The following is a 21,934-nucleotide window of genomic DNA, read 5'->3' as shown; positions in this document are numbered from 1 at the left end:
ATTAATTTAATATTTTCAAATAGTTTTATTGTCTGATTACAGTGACAAGCTTAGGCACAAATAATAAAATACAATCTCAGGTAAATCCTTCCTGTTATGAGCTGATGAGCGTCCGAGCTGCCCGCGGCTAGCTGTTGTGACGGTATTTGCTACCGATCTGATGTCTCATGTAAAAACACAATCTCTGTTGCAGCATTTGTAGTTTTAAAAACAATTACAGCTTAAAGGGAAAAACATTACAGGAATTTTCTAAATTCTTTTTGATTCCTTTTCAAAGTTGCAGTGACTTTTTTTTTTGTGATGCAGGTCGCATCCCCTAAATACAATGTGAAGGAAATTCAATCTATAGACTTTTTTGGCCTCGGTGGTCTTCTGATATTTTTACACTTTTTGAAACCGACACTTAAAATGAACTGCACGGTACAGAATACCGCCTTGAAATAGAAAAGTCTCAGGTCAAGAATGAAAAGGTGAACGCGCCTCATCCTCCTGTCACCACTGTCAAAGCACAGTTGATGCTGAGCAGGATTTATACTCACTGGTTTTAAACCAGCAAACAGAAAGAGGTGAATTGATTCTGATCTATCTTCAGACACCGTGACCCCCGGTCTCAAACAAACAACCTCTGAGCTCGCCTGAGCCCGAACAACGCCTCAGTCAAACACGAAGAGGAAGGATATAACTCCTGATGGGAAAGATCCGCTTGAATCAGTTTCATCTCAGTTGTGATTCGCTGTTCAGTGATGAGATTCTGGTGTCAGTCTGCGCTGAGCTGTCACACTCCAACAAGATAAGAGGCATCGCTGGTTTCAACTGTGCACACAGAGAGACGCAAGGCAGCAGCAGCAGTAACAGCACTGCAAGTCATCACAGCCTCTCAGCAACATGTGTTTCCACTGACGGTTAAAATGCAGACGTCTGGAGCTCAAATGCGTTCCTCCTGTGAGCTGCTGCTCTCTTCACAGCCGGTCCGAGCTCTTTTCCCTCTTTCTTCTTCCTCTCCCGTCTCTTGAACTGTCATCCTCTTAAATCCAGAGAGAGGGCTTCTTGACCGGCTCCACACACTGATCCAACGCATGGCCCCATCGCTGAAGCAATCAAACTTTCAACCTCCCTCTCCTTGTCACGTCTTCTTCCTCCTCCTCTAGCTCCCAAATCCTCACTCCTTCTCACTTCCTTTTCACTAAATTCTTTCTCCCTACTTCTCCCCCTCTTTCTGCAGCTGGGGTGCTGCTGGCCAGTCGTAAGCCACACTGCTGGGAAGAGATCTCAGATGCTAACGCAGCATAGCCACCACAGTCTTCTGTGCTGCTGCCCTCTTCCAGAGCGTGAAGTCATCCTCTGGAAGAGCTCAGCGAGAGGACGTGGGGAGGAGGCGAGAGGGGGCAACTGGTGAGCGAGTGAGGGAGAGAGAGAGAGAAGGAGAAGGAGAGAGGGAGGGGGTGGGAGAGGCAGCGCAAGACTAAAAGACCGAACAGCGCGAGCTCTGAAAAGGCAGCTGCACCAGCGAACGAGCCATGCCACGCCAGTAATGTCAGTCGCCTTGAGTCTGACTATAGTTAGAGATACTCAGAGAGTGACAGTGGGCGGGAAGAGGGATGGAGAGAACGAGAGGGAAATCAGCGTGAAACATTTTGGGCATGCAGATCAGATGACAGCTGATTTTGCACACCGATTAATCAGTAGTTTGGAATTGTACCGCACTTCATACCAATTAGGTACCAACAGGGTGATGAAGACAAAGACAAAACAGAGCTCTGCCCCGTGTCAGTTTATCAGGCATACCTGTTAGCTGCATTAATACAGCGTAAGGCAACAGTGCTGCAATAAATGAAAGATTATAATGTTCCGTTTTTGTTTCTATTGGTCAGACAGACGTTGACTCAACTCCCAGTGTTATGGACTTTGCAGTGCATCCTAATTGGGAGTAGGTTTACATTTCAACAGCGCCTCAAACTAGAGCCTTCTGTCCTTTATAGTTCTGTTTTGATACTTGACGTGATGGTTGGCAAAGTACGCAGAAACAGCCAGTCTCCCTTCGACTGTTGCTATGTAGGTAACCTAGGTCTGGGTACGCCTCTTGTAAATGTTTCAGAGAGAAACAAGCACAACATGAAAATGGCAATGCATAGAGGGAGCTTGGTATTCCTGCCTTCATCACCTTCTATTTGAAAAGAAAATATCATCAGCACCGCTAAAACTAATCAGTCTAGGTTCATCTGACGTAGCCAGCACGAATCTATAACCAGATCTCGCAAGCATTGGTGCTAGGAACTAGGGCTAGGTTTAAAATAATAAAAGCGATTTTTCCCAATTAAAATCCATGCCATTTCCTGCAACTTCTCATGAGAAATCTCACAAGACTGGTATCGCATGACAAATCTTGCGAGATAGAGGAACAAGATTAGTTCGTGCGCGATGGAGATCCGCAACATGACAGAAGCTACAACTCTTAGAGCGTCGTCAGGTCAGAAAGCTGATTGGATCAAATTAAATCAGTACCCTGTGAATAAGAATTGAATTGATTCAGGAAATCAGTGACAATACAGAGCTTCCTTGCAGTAAATGTTGAGGGACCCCATTTGAGTCCTATGTCTCAAATGTCAGTCGCTTCCATTGGTTGTCGGAGGGTCTAATGTCAACTTGGTACATGCCAACTTTGCGTTGCCGAACGTTACGTTGCGTATCGCTGCTTCGCTAAATTCGCTAAATTTTAACAACATTTTGTGGACCCTTGTAGCCACATCCCTGCTCTTTTACCGATGATTCTTTTACTGATTCTCTGTTAGCCGTCTACCTTACAGAAATAAAGAAGTGATAAAAGCTCAAAAGTTTTAACTTTGATTCTACTAATAATGTTTTGAAAGAGGCAGATTGAGTTTCTTCCGGCACCAACAAGGTCGACTCTACCCTCATCATTATCCAAGTCCCATGTCCACTTTAACTTTCAAGCACATCAAATAAATAATCCAAGCTCATCAACTTAATACTCGTCAGTATTGAACTTCCAGAATTTGGAGCATGAAGTCTGTGGCTGCACAGAAGGCTGTTACTTCCATGTGTCAGATGGAATATTTAATATTTAATCAATATTTTATATCTTACAAGCTCTTCTCATTTTCATTTGTACAGCGAGAATCAAATCAAAGCTCCAGTGTTTCTGTATTTTTAGCAGGAGAAAATCTGATTACAGATTTGTGCCGAATACTTTTTATTTTTTTGGTTTTTGAACTGGATTTAGATTTAATACACATTTCAGTCTGAGTCAACATTAACAGAAGAGGAGAGCATGATAAGACGAGGAGAGAACATGTAGGAGAAAGACACTTAGGGGGAAGAGAAAGAGTGAATAAAGAGAATGCAGAAGAAGAGCATGTGGCCAGAGAACGAAAGAGGGTTGAGAGGGAAAACAAAGGCCGGGAGGACGAGCACTGATATTTATAGAAGGAGACAAAGCCTGGTGTCTGTTACCCCGAGGGGCTCAGAGGCTCATCTTTCTGTTTTTTCAAATCAACACTGCGGTTCCAACTTATTGTCTTTCGCTCGATCCTTTCCACCATCACTCCCTCTCTGAGATTGGGTTACTGTCTGCCTGCAGGCCTGTGCTGCAGCCTCATCAGTCCCTGCACTTCACACTGATTGTGTTTACCGGGTAAACACGTTATGCTCTAGAGCGTGTGCTCTCGTACTTCTGTCTTTGTGAGAATACATGGTGGGTTTATATCCTAATAGACACTATCTTATATCACAGGCAGGTATATAATAATATAGAACACTGTCTCTAAATGAATTTGGGAAACAATTTACAGAAAATACTCTCAGTGGAGTACCTGTTGTTTGCAGCATCATATCTTCAACCAGCCTTGAGAAATCTTTGTTTTCTCATAGTAAATGATGTCTTGACCCTCAGTTAGGACTATATTTAGACCTCGACAGTGAGAACATTTTGACTGGTTCAGGCTTGGTTGTTTGGGTTAAGGTTAGGAGGAAGTTTGTTTAGGGGTTTGTGTTAAGGGATTTGAGGATTTATTCTTACTACAGGGCTAATTGACGGGGAACTTGTCCTTGAGAAAGCTTTTGGAAAAAGGGGAGCACTTGCTGTGTGAGAAAAAAAAATAAAATACTTAGCTGGTGATTGGACAAACAATCACCACCAAAACACATCTGTGAAGCAGTCAGCATAGCTAGATACGTTGTTAGCATGTCAGCACACGATTTGAGAAGTCTCTGCATAGGCGATTTGCAGCTAAAAGACACTCCGAGGACTGTCACTCCTTAAACAAGGCCGCAGTTGCTAGTACTTCCTCACAGGATGCCAATTAGTCGGCACCTCTCGGGATATCTGGAGCACAAAGCTTGACGTCTGGCAAGACGGATTGTCAAGTGAAGTGAGAATATAGCTTTCTTACAAAGAGCAAGGTCAACGGAAACGGAGTTAAAGATTTTGATTTATAGTCGAGTGTCAGATTTAACTCAGAGATAGCTCTGCACCGCCACAGCAGATGGCTGTAGTGCAAGTGATCAATACATCCATACATGCTTCAACTGTATTTCTCATGTTAACAGTGTTGGCATTGTTTTACTTAGATGAGCCGTGGTGGGAAAATCTGACTGTGTCACTACTTTACATGAGGCTAATTGTGTGTAGTTACTAGGGCTGGGTATCACTACTGTCTTCCTGAATCAATTCGATTCACCATCAGATATCAAAACTAAATTCACTCAGTTTTCATGCTTGACGCTGTTCTCAGAGTTGTAGCTTCTGTCATGATTTGGATCACCTTGACATTTGAGAGATTTGTCGTTTGAAACCACAAATGATGATTTGATGAACAGATATCAGAGCTTTCAAATCAAAGTCGGTTTGAACTGGAAAATCAATTTTTTAAACCCAGCTCTGGTAGTTACAACGTCAACAACTCATGCACAACAACAGAATTAGTGTAAACCTTACAAAACATTCACAGTGGAACAGAAAATGAGCAGAGCATTTCTGCAGCTTATACATTAAATGTTATCTTCACTCTCAGACACTTGTGAGAATGCACTATAAATTCACTTTTGTGCATGTGTTTTGTGAAAGGAACTTGTGTTCTTGATTAATCTCCCAATTCATTGTCGTGCCATGCAGAGGCTGCGCTAGACTTTTTCGTTGTCGGTCATTTTGACTGACAAGGTCATAAAAATCCAGTCATAATCTATTTTTACCCGTCACTTTAATGTTTTAAAATGATAATAAAGACATATTCAATAGCATTTAATTTTCATTAAAGTTTCATTAACTTTAAGTATTTTTTTCAGAACAGTATTGACTTTAAACGACACATCTTTTCCGTACTCGGAACGGGACTGCTAGCGTAAACAGCTCTTAGACGGTACCGTAGGGTTGAAGTGCTTCGGTGGTATGCAAATTCCATTTTGGTAGCCGTTAGCTGCATAGACATAGACATATATACATATATATTGTATATCTATGGTCTACGGTTAGCCGAGCTCTGATGTGTGCATCAGTATAATCGGCGTACCAGGAAATCGTGCACCGACAAAAGTTCTGCGATGTTTGGAACGCGAACTGCGATGAGAGACAAGAGCCACCAAGTGGTCAGGGTGTGAACTGCAATCTGTCAAAATGACGGATGGCCTTCAGATTTTTCCGTCACATTTAAAAAAAAATAAACGAAACGGTCAATGACGGATACTATTTGGTTAACGCGACCCCTGATGCCATGTATTAACACAATATCCTAGAGTCCAAAACATAATTATTATGAACTTCCTATGTAAGGCTAAGAGAGGAAGTAAATTCTCAAATTTCACAACCCCAACTAAAGAATTGTTTATCACATTCTGCCAAGCAACAGATCAATTAACCGACTAACTGTAAAAGCTGTAATGTTAATTAAATGTTCTCCCAAATACGTATAAATAGAACTACAAACATTTGTGTGTGTATCTGTTTATGAAAGGCTGTAGATCTGCAAGAAGTTTGTGTATAAAAGGATATGTGGGTGTAGGGCTTTTTGTGAATAAAAGTATAACACATGTGGTGAATAAGGATGCTTGTGTGTATGTGAACTGTTACCGTGTGTGTGTGTGTGTGTGTGCTCTTTTGTGCTTCTCTTTTCTGTTGTTTGGTTGCAGCAGCAGCAGCAGCATTGTGTACTGTGATCACAATGTGTTAAATTGACAAAAGTGCAGAGGATTTATTTTGAAGGCGCAATCAATGAGGTCGTCTTCTTTTTCAATTTCCAATGGCCCATTTGTCCCCAAACCTCTTGCTCTCCTGAAAATTGCATCGACAATTTACTTCTTCTGTTGAAATTGTTTTTGTCTCTTCCATTTTTCTTTTTTCTGTCTGCCCTTTAAGATTTTACACTGCCCTCCGCTGCTGCACCGTCTATCATTTTTTCCTTGCGTTCTTATTCAGTTTTTTTTTTTTCCTTCCCCATCTCTTGTTCTCACCCTTATCTCTCCATCAATCATCCCTCTCCCTGAATTTCAGAGCAATAACTGTCATTGGCTGAAGTGGGAAAAGAGATAAGTGCTTTTCTACAAAAACCCTGGGGGCCAGAATGACACTCTGGCGGACTGAGCATCTCTTCAGCTGCATAATTATTGAGCCGATTTCCCAGATACTCGCCGCGTCCTGTCGGTCGGAGAGGAAATACAACCTCAGGCCTGGGCGGGTCTGATCAATAATGATCTGGCTCCAATAAAATCTGACTGGTTTGTGGATTCATTGCGATTATTATAAGTGAACTTGCAGACTTCCTCTCATGGCTGCCTCTGCATTTTATTTGATTAGGTTGCTAATTAAAGGAAACTCTGCATGTTTCAGTTTTCACATGTCATTTCCCCATGTCTCTGCTGAGAGCGTCATGCTTTCATTGTAGGCAGGTCAAAGTTTAACAAGTAATTTAGTCTGTATAGTATAACGAACGAAATAATGAATTTACACCTTTTCCAAAAGTGACTGGTTACTCTGGAGGTTTGCTTAAAACAATTGTGATCTTCTGCTTGTCCTTCTTGACCAAACTTCAGTGGCCACATTCCCAGACCTCAGCATTTATCTTTTAACCAATGGAGAAAAGGCTACATCAAAATTAGATTAGTCTACGGCTGCAACGAAACCATTGTTAATGCAATGATTTGCGTAGAATACATCCCGTCGTTGCAAGGTTACATTCATCCCCAACTATGACAGCTACTCAAAGGTCAAGTGTTTAAAATTCTTTAATCACAGATCCAATAGTTTGCACACTTTGCACAATATGAAACGGCCTACCATTGTAGCACAGACGCGACACACACGCACCTCAACAAAGAAGATCTGGTGGCTTTCCTTTCCAACCTCAAAACAGACAGCAGCGTCCATATTTGTACTATCACAATAGATTTGTCACGATACCAAAAGGAGTAACCACGATACTATACCAGACAAAGTATCACGGTTCCGGGTGTTATCGCAATACTGCAGCCTTTTTTTATTATTATTATTTCTATGAACTACAATGTATTTGTACATTGTAGCTCGGGCCCGGTGCTTCTGCCGTGGTGAGTGTGTTGTCTCGTGTTTGTGACTGTAAGCCGTGCGCGCGTCTGGGCGAGACAGAACTTTAGCTTGTTGTTTGTTTTGCAACGAATTTCTATCGAAGCGGAGCTGTCTTCGTGGAGTTCGTTCTTGCCGGCAGAAACACACGAACAGCCAATCAGCTAACAGACGGGCGGACCCAGCGTGCGGAAACAGCCTATCATATCCCCGGACGTCACCAGTAACAGGCAAACAGCCAATCACACAACAGCTGTGTAGATCGGTTGCAGTAGTTGCTATGTGGGTTTGTTTACAAGGGAGTAGCGCAGTGAAAAGCCGGGAGGAGAGTAGAGGCGGCCGCTATGTAGCGGAAACTGGCACCGGTACTATAATAATCCAGGTAGTACCGTCGTGTAGAATTTCTAGTATAGTAGGAACCGTTACGATTTGGCACCGCAGGGTACCGTGCAACTCTATATCATAGTGAGTTTTGTCTGGTTGTTGGTTGGGATTTGCCGTCCTCTCCTCATCGGTTGTGTTTGTGACAAACACTCAACAACAACTCTCTCGAGCAGATGGCAGATGCTAATGGTTAGCATGGCAGCGCTGCTTTCCAGTGGATTTACAAGTTGTAAGCATAGTTATAAAGCTAAACGTCATTAATGTTATCCTCTAAATAGTCGTAGGCAATCTTTAGCAGATTAATATTACCACTGCATTTCCAGTTATAATCAATCCAAGTCACTGAAGTTAAATCAAATGCAACTTGGCTAATTAATAGCAGAATATAGTGAACAACATTAGGATTCCTAATTACATCTACACTGAATAAATCATAACTTCCATTAAATAGCATCATTGGGTAAAAGTTAAAGTGTGTTCTTCATTCATAGATTTCATGTTAAAATATGTTATTTTGAGAAACTCTTATTAATAGTTTAATAGGGGCAGTTCTATTAATTATTTAGAGGTTAACCAAAGAATTAACTGACTACTCAGATAATAACCCAAAGATGAATGTTTAGTAGCAGCCCTAAAGGACTCATCAACATGTGTGACGTCTCTGATCACCAATCAAACCTTGTGGTTGTCAAACAGACAACGCCGATCAGTGGTGGAACACCGGAGCCATTTAATGAGCGACTGACAGACACCCACCCACAGAGGAACGAAGACTCCCCGGAGCCCGTCAACAGAGTGACGTGTGTGTGTGTGTGTGTGTGTTATGGTTGGCTTACTGTGGTTGTTAACAGGGGCCTCTAATCCTGGGGCCGGGCTCTAATCCTGCCACCGGTCTGCTGTGGACTGTGACCCCGATGGCGCGTGTCTATGAGCACCCCCTCCACACACATACACACTTGCCCCTCACAACTGAGGAGACGCAGCAGCTGAGACAGCAAAGGACCCCATTACACTGAATAAACACACACACACAAGACACACGGCACAGGGGCGGACACACAAACATCCAGTACACAAGCTCAAACTGACATAATCCCACGGAGACAGATATGTGGTAGCGCACACAAAAATGTACACAACCAGCATGATGCTTCAACACACACTCACGGGCAGCTGACAGTGCCACAGCAGCCTTACAATAACAAACAGTTGAGCTACTAGAAATACCAGAGCGAGCGATGAGACCGGAGGCCTGGAAACTGAAACCAAGACGAAACACATCCTGCAGATTCCAGCAGCAAAGAGAACCGACTGAAAAATGACAAACATTTTTATTCAAGCCGCACCGCCGCGACAGGCCAATCAAGTCTTTGATTAGACCTCTGTAATTTGCGTAACAAATGTCTGATTACGTTCACTACTTAGAGCCAATTACAGTTATTGGTGATTGCTTTGTGAATATCGCCGCGACAATCAGACTGAAAACTTCCAGCTACATGAAAAAAGGCTTAAATTGTCCATGAATGGTGATTAAGAGACACTGCAAACGAGCGCTTATTACCACCGTTTCATCAGTTAAAAGTACAGACACTAACGCCAAGTATGCAAACACTCAAAAATACGGATAATCAAAACACAAAAAAGGTTTAAAATCTGGCACTGATTTATTTATTTATTTATTTTTTTACTGCAGCTTTATTGGAGTTATCTTCTCTTTGAACCAGATGAGGAGATGCGGAAAATAACAACCACAATCTCAACCGGCAACAGATACACCAGACGGTTTAGATGCTATCTTTCTGTCCACAATGCTTAAGACAGGAAAAACTTTTCTTTCAAAGAGCATCAGCTGAGATCTTCTAGACAAATCAAAGGAGCTACCAGTAGAGAAGCAGAATGTTCAACCAACAACCATCAACAGAAAGGTTCTCAGCAAAGATATCAACCAAGCATAATCCAAACAGAGATGATACAAGGAGTTGTTGCAGCTCAAAGTAGAGTGAATTTGGAGGCCATGTCAACACCTTGAACTTGTCGTGTTCCTCAAACCATTCCTGAACCATTTTAGATTTGTGGCATGCGGCAAAACCTTATTGACAAAGACCACTGACACCAGGAGATACCTCATACCACCACCTGAACAGTGTTGCAGACCAGGCACAGCCTCATGGCAAACTCAAGGGGGTTTTCATGTGTTCCCCAGATAAGCAACACTTATCTTTCTCTTCCGGGCCAGGTCATCTTCTTCCATTGCTCCATGGTCTAGTTCCGACGCTCAAGTGCCCGTTGTAGGAGCCTTTCAGCAGTGAACAGGGGTCAGCTTCACTCCCCACACCCATCAGTGATCCTGTCCCAGGTCACCTCTTTGCCTTACCCACAAGAGCTTTGCAGATCCCCTGACCAAAGCCATCAAAATTTGGACATTGGAGACCAAGCAGTTTTTCAATTTCTCCTGCTTTACACTAAAGCTTTGAGGACAAAATATTCACTTACTGACAAATATAGCTAATCCACAAGGCACCATGGTAATAAGATAATCTGTTTTACCCAATTCACTTGTCAGTGGTCATAATATTATGACTGACTGGTGTATATACAGTCAATTTTACTGTACTAAACATGTGCGATTGGTATTGACAGCAACATTGAGTGTTTATGGCTGATATATACCGTCTGTATTTTAGAGCGCTGACCAAACAAAGTCCAAGAAAAGCAACTCAGAAGACCTTTTTAACTTATCAGAACCAGTGACCCTGAAAGTGTGCTATGTCAGGCCGTAGTCAGATTAATCAGAAACAGTGCTAAAGCAGCAGTATTTGGCAACGAACACATGCGCTACAGAAGCAGTGGTGCAATATTTAGAAGCTGGCAAAGGCCTCGACTCACCAGACAACTTCAAATAAATACTGACAGAAACAAAAAAAAAAAGACAAACTAATTATTCACAGATTACTGTTTTTGCACAACTTTGATTGATGTTGCCTTGGAATAAAACTCCTGAGCTCGTGGTTACGACATGGGAAGTGGTGTACACAAAATGTGTAGCGTCCAAATGGTAACATCACAGTGGTAAGTTGGAATCTAGAAGCCACCGAGGCTAACAGTTAGCAAGTGAGTAGCTTAACGTAAGAAATGTAAAGGAATAATGAAAGGATGAGGCTAGTGGTAATATCAGAGAAACCTCTACACTATAGTGACTTACCATTTGCTTCCATCATTTCTGAATACGTCAACAAACGCGTTACAATTACGAGATTGTTATTTCAACAACACGGCAGCGTTCATATGGAGTTTACTCGTGAACCAGGTAAATACGACCTATTGTAAGGCACCGTTTTTCAACTCATATACATATACACTCACTAAGATACACTACATTAACACTGGTTAGGGATACCCTTTGGTTTCTTAGTGTTGAGTGTCCCACAAGATGTCGGAAATATTCCTTAAAGATTCTGCATCAGTGTTGACATGACTACTTTACACAATTTCTGCAGATTTGCCAGCTGTTCGTTGCAGAACTGCACTACCACATCCCACAGATGTTTTACCGACCACTGAAGTCCCCCGACGTTTGCATTGCACCATGGCGTGTTATGATTCTGCAAGAAAGCACTGGAGGATGGTATACTGTGGCTGGTATAGTCGGATAAGGTGTAGAATTCAAATTAAAATGGGTTGGTATTAAGACACTCAAAGTGTACGAAGAAAACTTACACATATTTACACCACCTTTCTCCTCTGACCTCTTTCATCAAACTTGCATTTCTAGCCGCAGACCTGCAACTTCCTGGATCTTTCTGCTGAAGCTTCAACAATCATACTACAAGTCAAAAAGATCACAACCTTCTAAACATTAACTGGAGCTCCTGACTTTGACCTGATATTATCCACTGCACTGCTGCTGCTGCTGCTGCTGCTGCAAAAAGAAAAAGATGAACAGGTGTTCCCAAACCCCAATAAACTGCCCAGAGAGTAAATTTTCATTCTGTTTCCGAGAAAAGCAAAAGTAGCACAAATCACTTGACTCAACAGCCCGATCTCAACATACTGAACTGGTTTGTTTAGGAATGATTAGAGGCAACAATGCCCAGTGTTGTTTCACAAGCCAAAGGGCTACAGGAGGGGATCAGTATTTTGCAATATGCATGCGGTTTGTGGTGCAACGTGGAAAAAACAAAATAATATTCAACAAAAGACTGATAAAATGCACAAGATAAAGACTCACAGCAGCAGGGTCGGGACAGTGCTAGGAAGAAGACAGGTAGAGGCTAAAAGAAGGGAAGAGTGTATGGGGCAGTGTGTGGCGATGAGCAGCCAGAGGTTTTGGACGGACACTGGATGAAGATGAAGGGAGAGATGACTGGTTTGTTCCACACTCGGGCTTTGCCAGCGTGGGCCGCCTCTTCAAACACAAAAGTCACTGCACAAAAATACACATTTACTTCACCGGGCGGTCCTCTGGACGGTCACACAATAACATGACCCCACTGCAAAGCGCTCATAAATCTACCTAATGGTGCGTTGAAGAAACCCACAAAACTAGTGCAAACTTTAAGACGCGCCAGAAAGAGGAGGTCAAACGAGATCCGTCTGCCCTACATGAAAAGGCAAACTGTCTCTCTTTGCTTATAATAAATAAACCACCGTGTAGAAGTCAGGAAAATAACTCAAGAAGAAAAAAAAAAGGGGAAAGGAGGACGCAAGGAGACTCTAATGGAAATTTGTGAGACAAAAACGGCTTAATATTGCAAGGAAAACATGGAAACATGGGTCCATACACACAGAGATGTCATTCATTATGTTAATCTGATTTCTCGTAACGGCGTTTAAAATGACGGCTATTTTTGTCAGTGGAAAAAAAAGACAAAAATGAAAGATGACAATTTCATAATGTGCAACAAAAAGATGCGAATTAAATCATTTGAAATCTAAGATGCTCTGAGAAGGCGGACGAGATACTCACGGTGAAGAAGAGGTCCATGACGCGGGTGTCCAGCAGCGCTTCCCTCCAGGACTCCGTAGGCTTGAGCATGACGTTCTGCGTGGCCTCGAACATGGCGATGTAGTGGCGCCCCAGTGATCCGCTGCCAGTTAAGGCCAACAACAGCATGAAGAAGAAGAGGAGGAGGAGGAGGAGGAATGAGGAAGAAGAGGAGGAGGAGCGCGACACTCAAAAACACCAGCTCCTGTCACCGTGCTCCCTCTCAATGAGTATTTTGGTCTCTGTTGTGTTAGACACTTGTCAGCTAACTCTTCCTCTCATTAACCGTGTCAGTCTTTACTCCACAAAAGGCTTTTTTTAATTTTCTCACCCTTCCCTCCTTGCCTGAATTGTTTTCCTGCCCTCCCTTCTTTCTCCCTCGTCAGCTCTTTATTCGCCACAGCTCATGCCCACACGGCAGATCTTCTTTCTCACCCTCTTGTCCACTTTTCTCCTCCTCCTCCTTCTTCCTCTGTGTTCTCCCAACTTTCTTTTCCAGCCCTCACCCTCTGACTTGCCTGACACCCTTCTTCCCTCCTTGTCCTCTTGTTCACCCCTCTTACTACCAAGCCCTCCCTGCTTTTGCTCTCAGTTCTCCCCCTCTCTCTCTCTCTCCACGGCTTTCTCAAGGCGCCCTCACCGCAGCCAATCGAGGCTCTGCACTGCTTTGCCTCTTTGTCCACTCTACGAGACGTCCTCGAGACTCCTTGCTGCCCCGAAACACTCCCTCTCCCTCCTCAGCCAATCGCTTCGCCTCTCCTCCTGACCGCTCTCCAAGACCAAAGCAAGGCTCTCGTTGCCTCCATAACATACTTCTATCACTCTTTCCTGTTTTCTCAATCTCTCTTCTCTATTCAGCAACACACTTTGCCCTCATTTCAAACCATCATCTGAACCCACAACACAATCCCACTCTGTTCTAACAGCTATAAAGAACCTTCTCATTTTAATCCCTTTCCAAATGTCCCCTTTCGCCCCAGACAAGTCTTTCTTTCTCCACGTTCCCACAACACACACACAAGTCTCCTTATTCCAGACTTTCACTACAGCCCACAACAAGCTTTTCACAAACCCACAACACTCGCTCTCTCCCCGCGCGGCCACAACACTTCCTGTCCTTATTCAAAACTTCTGAAACACACCCACAACAAGCTTTTCCCTTAGCTCATCAAGAACGGTCCCAAATGAGGCTTTTCTCCCTCCAACACACACAGACACACACTCCCTCCTCAGCGAAAGCATCTCACAAACCTTCAACGCTCGGCACACACCAATCACGTTTCATTGCTTCTCTCAGCCACCATCAAGAGCCCTTTCTCTATCACGGAAAAGCGTTCCGTCTCCTCGTCCTCACGGCGAAGATATCACGCCGAAAGAGGCTGTCTATTCATCAGAGGTCTATTCACTGAACATACATTTAATTATTAATAAATCAATACATGAGGGGACTGTTTTGATTTCCGTTGCTCTGGAATGATGGATTTTTCGACGCTTACCTCAGTAAAGAACAACCTATCAAATGTATAAATATCAAACCGCTAAGGATTACTTTAATGGCCAGACACATTATTGACCGAAGGGACTAAATTGATTATTTACAGTAGTTGTGACCTTTAGCTCTGCATTAACTTTGAACTACAAATTAAACTTGTGAGTATTTTGTCCTCTTTGACATAAAAATTTGAGGCCGTCCACTAGGGATGGGCGATATGGACTAAAAATTTTATCCTGATAATTTCTGGTATTTATCACAGTAACGATAAAAATGACGATAAATAAACACCAATTCAGCCTAATCTTTTTGACTATAATGCATCGGCTATAATTTTATCCGAGTTGTTTTTTTTTTTAACCGGACTCTTTGGATGAAGTCGACGCTGCTTCTGCATCCTTGCGCATTTTCTGGCTTTCTTCATATTCTGGTTTGTGCTTGTGTTTGAGGTGGTGCAACAAATTAGTGGTGTTACTGTCCTTTTTATGCACTATTTGTTAGCAAACCTTGCATGTTGTAATTTGCTGCTCCGCATCAGACTTTTTAAGCCCTTCATGCCTAGTGTCGCAAATTCGCGACGCACTGTTTCCGTTCAGACTGCAGCCGAAATAGCGCATGTAATACTCCGATGTCGGTTTGTGCACATTCAAAAAATTCCTAGGAACCTTTAGCAAGCACTAGTTTCTCGTAGGACCGGCCGGAGTGGTAAGCAAAAATACAAATATTTCATTTCTTTATATAATTGAAAAATCAATTCAGGCGTTAAGGGGTTACAACCAAACCAGATAATGGAGGTGGAGCCTCGTTTAGGAACGAGCTCCTCGCTGCCCGGTGTATCTGCTCCGCCTTCCGCCATTGTCAATTTGTCAATATTCCATACGTGTTGGGCTGCGAGTGTGTCGCTCACATATATATACGTCATCTATGGGAATTTATCGTTTTTATCGTGGGATGACATATTCTTACCGTGGAGAATGTTTTTGACGATATATCGCATACGATGAAATATCGCACATCCCTACCGTCTACCCTTTTTTTATTATTTATATTTCCAATGAAACTGGTGATAATTCTTCCTTCTATGATATGTTAAAATCTTTTTTTTTTTTAATGTGAAGCCCTGTCTTGAATTTGATTAACACTCTAAAACCCAGATATGTCCAGTTTACACTGCAAAGCAGGAAATCCTCCAGACTGAGCAGTCTGAGAGTTTGAGATTTTTTGGAGGAGAACTGAATATCATAGTTATTTATTTTAACTATTTTGGCTCTTATTCAAACCCAAAAGCTGGAGCAAATATTAACATAATATAATATAGATGGTTTTCAATTTGACACACTCACTTAATATGATTTATCAATTACTAAATCTGCTGTAGTCTGCAGTGTAGTGTGGCCATTTCTTCTATAATCTGTTAAGTTTTTGTGTAATTAGTCCTCCTTCCTAAAGAATCACATAGGTTGTGGTATGACCCATATATTTGCCCTCAGATAAACTGTATGAAATAAATAAATGTAGTAAATGCTGAGAAAGATAAAGAGTTAAAGTTGTGTTTAAAATTACTAGACGTGAAATTGGAAATAAAAGTCCAGTGTTTTCTTGACCCATCCATCCATCCCGACCTCCTCCCTACGTCACCTCACTTCCTCCTTTGCTTCCAACACAATTTGTATTTTGAGATTAACTTACTCAGCAATGAAAGTTTTGTGGTTTCCATATATAGTGTATAAATATTTTATCGCCCCCTTTGAAAGATATTTGATCGAGGATGTTACTTACACTGTTACTAAAAACAACCACCGCTACTTTTAGTATCTACGTATCTGTTTACTGCCACTACTTCCAATAATAGTCCTTTACGTCTGTGACTTGTTAAATAATAAATCAAACGTTAAGTTAAAAAAAACAAGACACAATCTCTGTTCCCCATCACCAACACAAATCACATAAAAACACACATAAAACCATATCGCTGCTCTGCGGCTCAGTGACAGCAGAAGTCGGAAACTTCCAGAGGAATGCTCGATCAAAGCCAAACAGCGGCAGAGGCCGGCAAGGTCACACATTCCTCCAACACCAGCCCACAGTCACTCCCCGCGCAACACACCCCACCGCAACACAGCGCAACACACTTTTCGGCACAAAAGTTGGCACCTGTTTAGGGATCCGTGAACTAGTGTGTGTGTGCGTGTGTGTGTGCGTGTGTGTGCGTCCAATGCTTGGCTTTCGGGCCTTGTTAAAAATAGTGGTGGTGAGGGAGAAGTCCTCTGACTGAACCTTTCTAACAAGAGAGGGAAAAAGAAAGAGATTAGATACGGAAAAAGTTTGCTTTAACGACTTAATTCTAGTTTGTTTGATATTTCAGTTTCAAACTATTTCATTCTGACACGCAATTTTTTCCATTCCACTTTTTTTTTTTTCTCTCACCGCTTGTTTTGAATCAAATTCCTGCACATTAAGCACGGACAAGAAACTGAGACAAAGAGGGGTGGGTGCATATTTGGTCGTGCAACGAGTGTGGCTGACCGAGTCCTGCACCACGCAGGCGGAGGCCGTCTCCTCAGGGAGGGGACCACCTCAGTGATGGGGGCTCCACAAACCCTCCTAAAGATCATATGACCGAGACAAAACTCACAGGAGACCTCAGGAATGATAACTACACTGTTACTTCAACTCTTTCACAAGGATGGACAGAGATGTAATATGTTCTGACAGACTGAAACCAAACACCCAGAAAGAATTTAATTTGGGTAAAAAACAGACAAGTTTGATCAAACATAAATGCCAGATTCTTTTTTGTTTTTGTTTTCAACATATATAAAACTTTGGTATGTATAGACGTACACAAATGGGGCTTTTCAACCAACATGGAACTGAATTTGGTCTGCAATCACGGTTCTTGCCATCTTCACAAAACATAGGTTGGTTTCCAGTCAGGTCCCAATGGGAACCATAACAACATCTCCATCATGGGTGAGCTTGTACTTAAATGCAAAACAGAGGAGAAGGGTGTTGTCTTATTCTCTGAAGAAACTTAACTTTTACTGTTGGAATAGACAATATCTGGATATCAGCGGGAGCTCGGAGGCTCCACTGCGCTTTAAGAAGTGAAGAGAATACAGAACTTGTGGATTTAACTGAGGTTTGGCCTGGTTTCGGCTGTGGTCAGAATGTGTAACTTTGCTGCAGGTCAACTGGTTCTGTTGTTTCCAAAGAGAAGAACTGGTGAGCAGACTGAACCAGTTCTACGATGAAGCATCAAAAACGCCTAGAGAATTGGCCATCTTTAAGACTTTCAGTCACAAATGAATTAGGCATCATGTTTGTAATCAACCAATATAAAAAGAAGACGACATTTACTTCAATGTTATTTTTATAATAAGAGGTATTTCTGTCTTTAAAGCTGGAGAAGTGTTTTGGGAAAAGCAGAGAAAGAGACTTTGTTACGAACAAGCCATTTAATGTGGTCATTTTGGCTAAAGCCGAATTATTGTTACGACGCTCAAAGAAGAGCCGCGACTTAAGGTAATACGTGTTAATATTTACAAAAGATTAAAGCGACGCCTTCAAATTGCATGTTTTACGCTCTATTTAATCTCACGGATGACTTTTAGAAGATGGAACGAAATGATTTACTGATCCATTAGAGATATTCTAAGAACACGGATCTAAAGAGTTTCTGTGATAAATAAAATATTCTGCACCAGTTATCACTTTTATGTCGCTCTTGTGTATTTTCCATAGTCTTAAATAAATATATACGACATGCAAAATCTATTACAAGGCAACTGCTTCATGAAAATAGTCATGAAACACAATTAAAATTTCTCTTAATTAAGTGTTCATCCAGTGTGAATTCAGAGGGAAATATACTAGCGAGTTGACAAGTGAATTTACAACCTCAACCACGGTATCCACTCTTTTTAAAAAAAAGAAAAACGATCGGTGTGTGTGGTGTGTGTGTGTTCTGCGTGTGTTTGTGTGTGTGTGTGTGTGCATGCCTCCAGGATGAGTAATGTGCATGGAGTGACTAGGACATGTGGCTGTGGTTTGGTGAGTTTTTAAAAGGCATCACCTGCTACTATCTCAACCGTTCCAGCAGGCTCAAGAATAACTAATGTGACACGTCAGTTTTCCACTGCAACGATAAGGCGTACTGACAGACAGACGGACACACAAGCACACACACACACTTCCAAGTGACTACACTTACACAGCCAGTTTAATAGCCGCCGACCGCAAGAGTTTAAATCAAACTCGAGGGAAGATTCGCGCAGCTCTCACGTTGACTCGCAGGCACACAGATGCATAAAAACACACTGTAATACATTAATTAATACCAGCCAACAGTCCAATAAAAATGCTGCGTGTAGTTTTCTCTCCTCCTTCAGTCACTTTGGCAAAGAAACAAGCAGAGTTTAATTTCCTGCTCTGGTTTCTATTTACTCCGCTTTTTTCCTCCACTGACAAACAAGTCAAGTATTTATGGATCTGCATGTGAACCTTAGCCCAGGTAGTGTGCATCAATGCACAGCTCTCCACTTCAAAGCACCAGTGAAAATAGTTGCTATAAAACTCACATCACTCCTTCCTTCACAGGCTGTAATTCAGCGCGCACTGCTACGCACAGACTAACCACACCGCTACAGAACGGCGAATGTGGGCTGATTCTTCTGTGAGCGCAGAGAGAGAGAGAGGCTGAATCACCCAGACCACAAAACCAAACAACAAAATTCTTCAACGCCAAAGATTTTAATCTCATAATTTCTGGTGGTTTGTTTTATTTTTTTTTTTCAAAACCGCGCGCTACCCAAAGTGAACAAGCTATAAATTAAATGACACACAGAATGTTTACAGAAGATTTTTGATCTAAACAACAGAACCCAGAGATCCCAGCCGCGCTTGCAGCTCTGAGGTTGTTTAGACGCAAGATTTATTTGAGCTAAATGCAGACATCTGCTCGCTGACATGCTCACAATGACAACATTAGCAGGTGTGATGTTTACCGTCTAACACAAAGCAGCAACGAAGGCACTGGCAAGCGGGGAAAAAGTTCTTCGAGAAACCTCAGACAAACAACTCACTGACATATCATGAGCTTTCCAGATATTTGAACGTAAATCTGACCAGATGACGGCAGATGCACAGTCTGAGGATCATGAAAATGTTTTTAAGACCTCACTTGATGATTGTGGTAGGTAAGTGTAGTAATTCCATCCTTTGAGAAACGTGTTAAAAAACAACGTGTTGACTACAAGCTGACAAAGTTGTCGAGACATTTAACTACGAATACCAAATTGACGGGGCACGCTGGATCATAAGTCTAGTGATCATCAATGCATGTCGAACCGGGGATCTTGAGTTTCATCAAGAGACTTTGAGCTATTCCTGTAACAAGGTGATGAATCAAACAACTGACGGACGCTCATTAAAATCTCTACAGCCTGCTAGCGCGGCTAAAAAGAACCATTCCACTGGGTGTGCAGGTTTTAAACTACAAAGCTTATGTATTTAAAGAACATGGGTGCTGCTCAATCATGAGCTTCCAGCTGTGCGTCTGTGGGTGTGTGACCCAGCTTCTCTAAGCTCGGGGTAGTTTCTCTCACTGACTTGTGAGTGAGCAACAAGCTTGTTTAATGCTCCATTTACTCTGTGTGTTTGCTGCATCTGGGCTAGGACTGCCTGTCAACATTGATCAATGAATTCTGAATTATACCAGTGAATTGTAAAAGAAAAAAACAGGACATCCGTCTGTGAGATGAGTCTCAAGTTCTAGCTTAAGTTTTGGAATGGCAAAGTCCAAGTCCTGAACTTAGGGCTGGGTGTATGTATGTATCACGATATCGGTGTTTCATATCAGTCGATATCGATAATTATTGATTCGTTTTTTTAACCTTCTACCCAGACTTCTCAACTGTGCTGAACTGCATCCGTTATTTCTTTATATCGCTTTGATGTTTTGTCGTATGGCACTGCTGCCGTGTACCTCTAGATCAGATGTTGCGCTAGACTTTTTCCGTTGTCTGTCACTTTGACTGACAGGGTCATAAAAATCCCGTCATAGCCCATTTTTACCCGTCACTTTAATTTTTTAAAAAATGATATCAATGACATATTCAACAGCATTTCATTTTCATTCATTTTTAATTAATATTCAGTAGCGGTGGAAAAAAATATTCGGCTCATTTAACCGGCAAACTAAGGCACTCAGACACTCACTCACTTAAGCACAATACGCAGAGAAACGAAACTTAACCGACTCATAACCGCTGCTCGTGGATCCGCTTAACCAGGTCAGCAGCCACTCAATCGGCCGGCAGAGAACCGAAACTTAACCGACTACTAATCAAGAGACAAGAGCCAATTAACATGCTCACTCGCCACCAAGTTAGCAGACAACATCGGTCTGACTCTTGTCTGACTTAAAATAACCAAAATATTGCCCAACTGGTGACGTGACCTTTCCTTTTTTATCTACAATTTCCTCTCGAAATTATCGAACATTCTATCGAACGTATTTTCTATTGATATCGATCAGGTGTCTATCGCGATATATATCGTTTTATCGCCCAGCCCTACCTGAACTTTATGAAACAGAAATGTTGTAGAAGGACCTGAAGCCCTGAAGCAGTTCACATGAGGAAACCCACTAACATCTCAGAACTGAAGATGACTGATCAGCAGTTACCGCATATGTTCAGTTGCCGTTATTGCTGCACAAGTTGGTCACACCAGCTACAAAAAGCAAGAGTACACTTACTTTTGCAACTCTTGAATAAATAATTGACTAAATAAGTATAATACTGGTGTTTCATTGGTTTGATTGGGATCTCTTTGTCTACTTCTGCTGATATTTGGAGTCATTTTTTCTGAGGGCTGCAAATACTTTTAAGCTGCGCTGTATATATATAGTTGCGTATATAGTGGTATATATAAACTTTCAAATCATGAATGCATGGTTGTGCAGCTGTGTCCATCAAGACCCCCCAAGAACAAATTAACATTCCCACCTCCCAGACAACAATCGCCAACAAATTGCCGGACGAAGCGCTTTCTAAATCAACCCGACAATACTTCTGCGACAGCCTCATGTCGGTAATCTGAACATTTTGCAAGCCTGAGCAGCCTTCGTTGCTCGAGGATAATGGATTAGCAAGCTTCTCTTGTATCCTCTATTCATTATGGTTGATCCTCACCAAGGATGAACCCGCTGCACGGGAGGACTTGCTGACCGTCTGCCAGCGGCCGCGCGAAGACTGCCGCGCTATGCTAAGGCGCGTGGTAGGGTTTAAGTGATATATCCTGCCATAAGTCTCCCCTGCAGCCTTGCCATGTGAAATAACAGTCCAGGAATACCTCCTTAGCGACCCAGACCCCCTCCCATTCTTTTCCCCCTTAGTTTCTTTCTACTGTTTGGCTTCCATCTGTTGGGACAGCAGTTGCCGTTAATTCTCCCTCTGCTGAATTAAACAAATAATATAGCTATCACACTAGAGTTTGATGCTCGCTTACTTTTTTCAGAATC

The 21,934-nt window shown here is 42.2% G+C and overlaps 1 protein-coding gene across 1 annotated transcript in view; it reads right to left on the bottom strand.

Annotated features, from left to right (window-relative positions):
• Window positions 1-21,934, bottom strand: part of xpo4 (exportin 4) — a gene marked incomplete at its 5' end in the record, with an annotated part of 61,588 nt that overhangs the window by 23,201 nt on the left and 16,453 nt on the right. The window contains one exon of the mRNA XM_084545091.1: window positions 12,900-13,013. Within this exon, the coding sequence (XP_084401217.1) occupies window positions 12,900-13,013 (114 nt within the window). The remainder of the gene's footprint in view (window positions 1-12,899; window positions 13,014-21,934) is intronic.

The sequence above is a fragment of the Chelon labrosus genome (assembly GCF_963514085.1).
Source record: "Chelon labrosus genome assembly, chromosome: 5".
In the NCBI taxonomy this organism is placed as follows: domain Eukaryota; kingdom Metazoa; phylum Chordata; class Actinopteri; order Mugiliformes; family Mugilidae; genus Chelon; species Chelon labrosus.
Note: the sequence above shows the minus strand (reverse complement) of the source record. Positions and strands in the feature narration are given on the sequence as shown.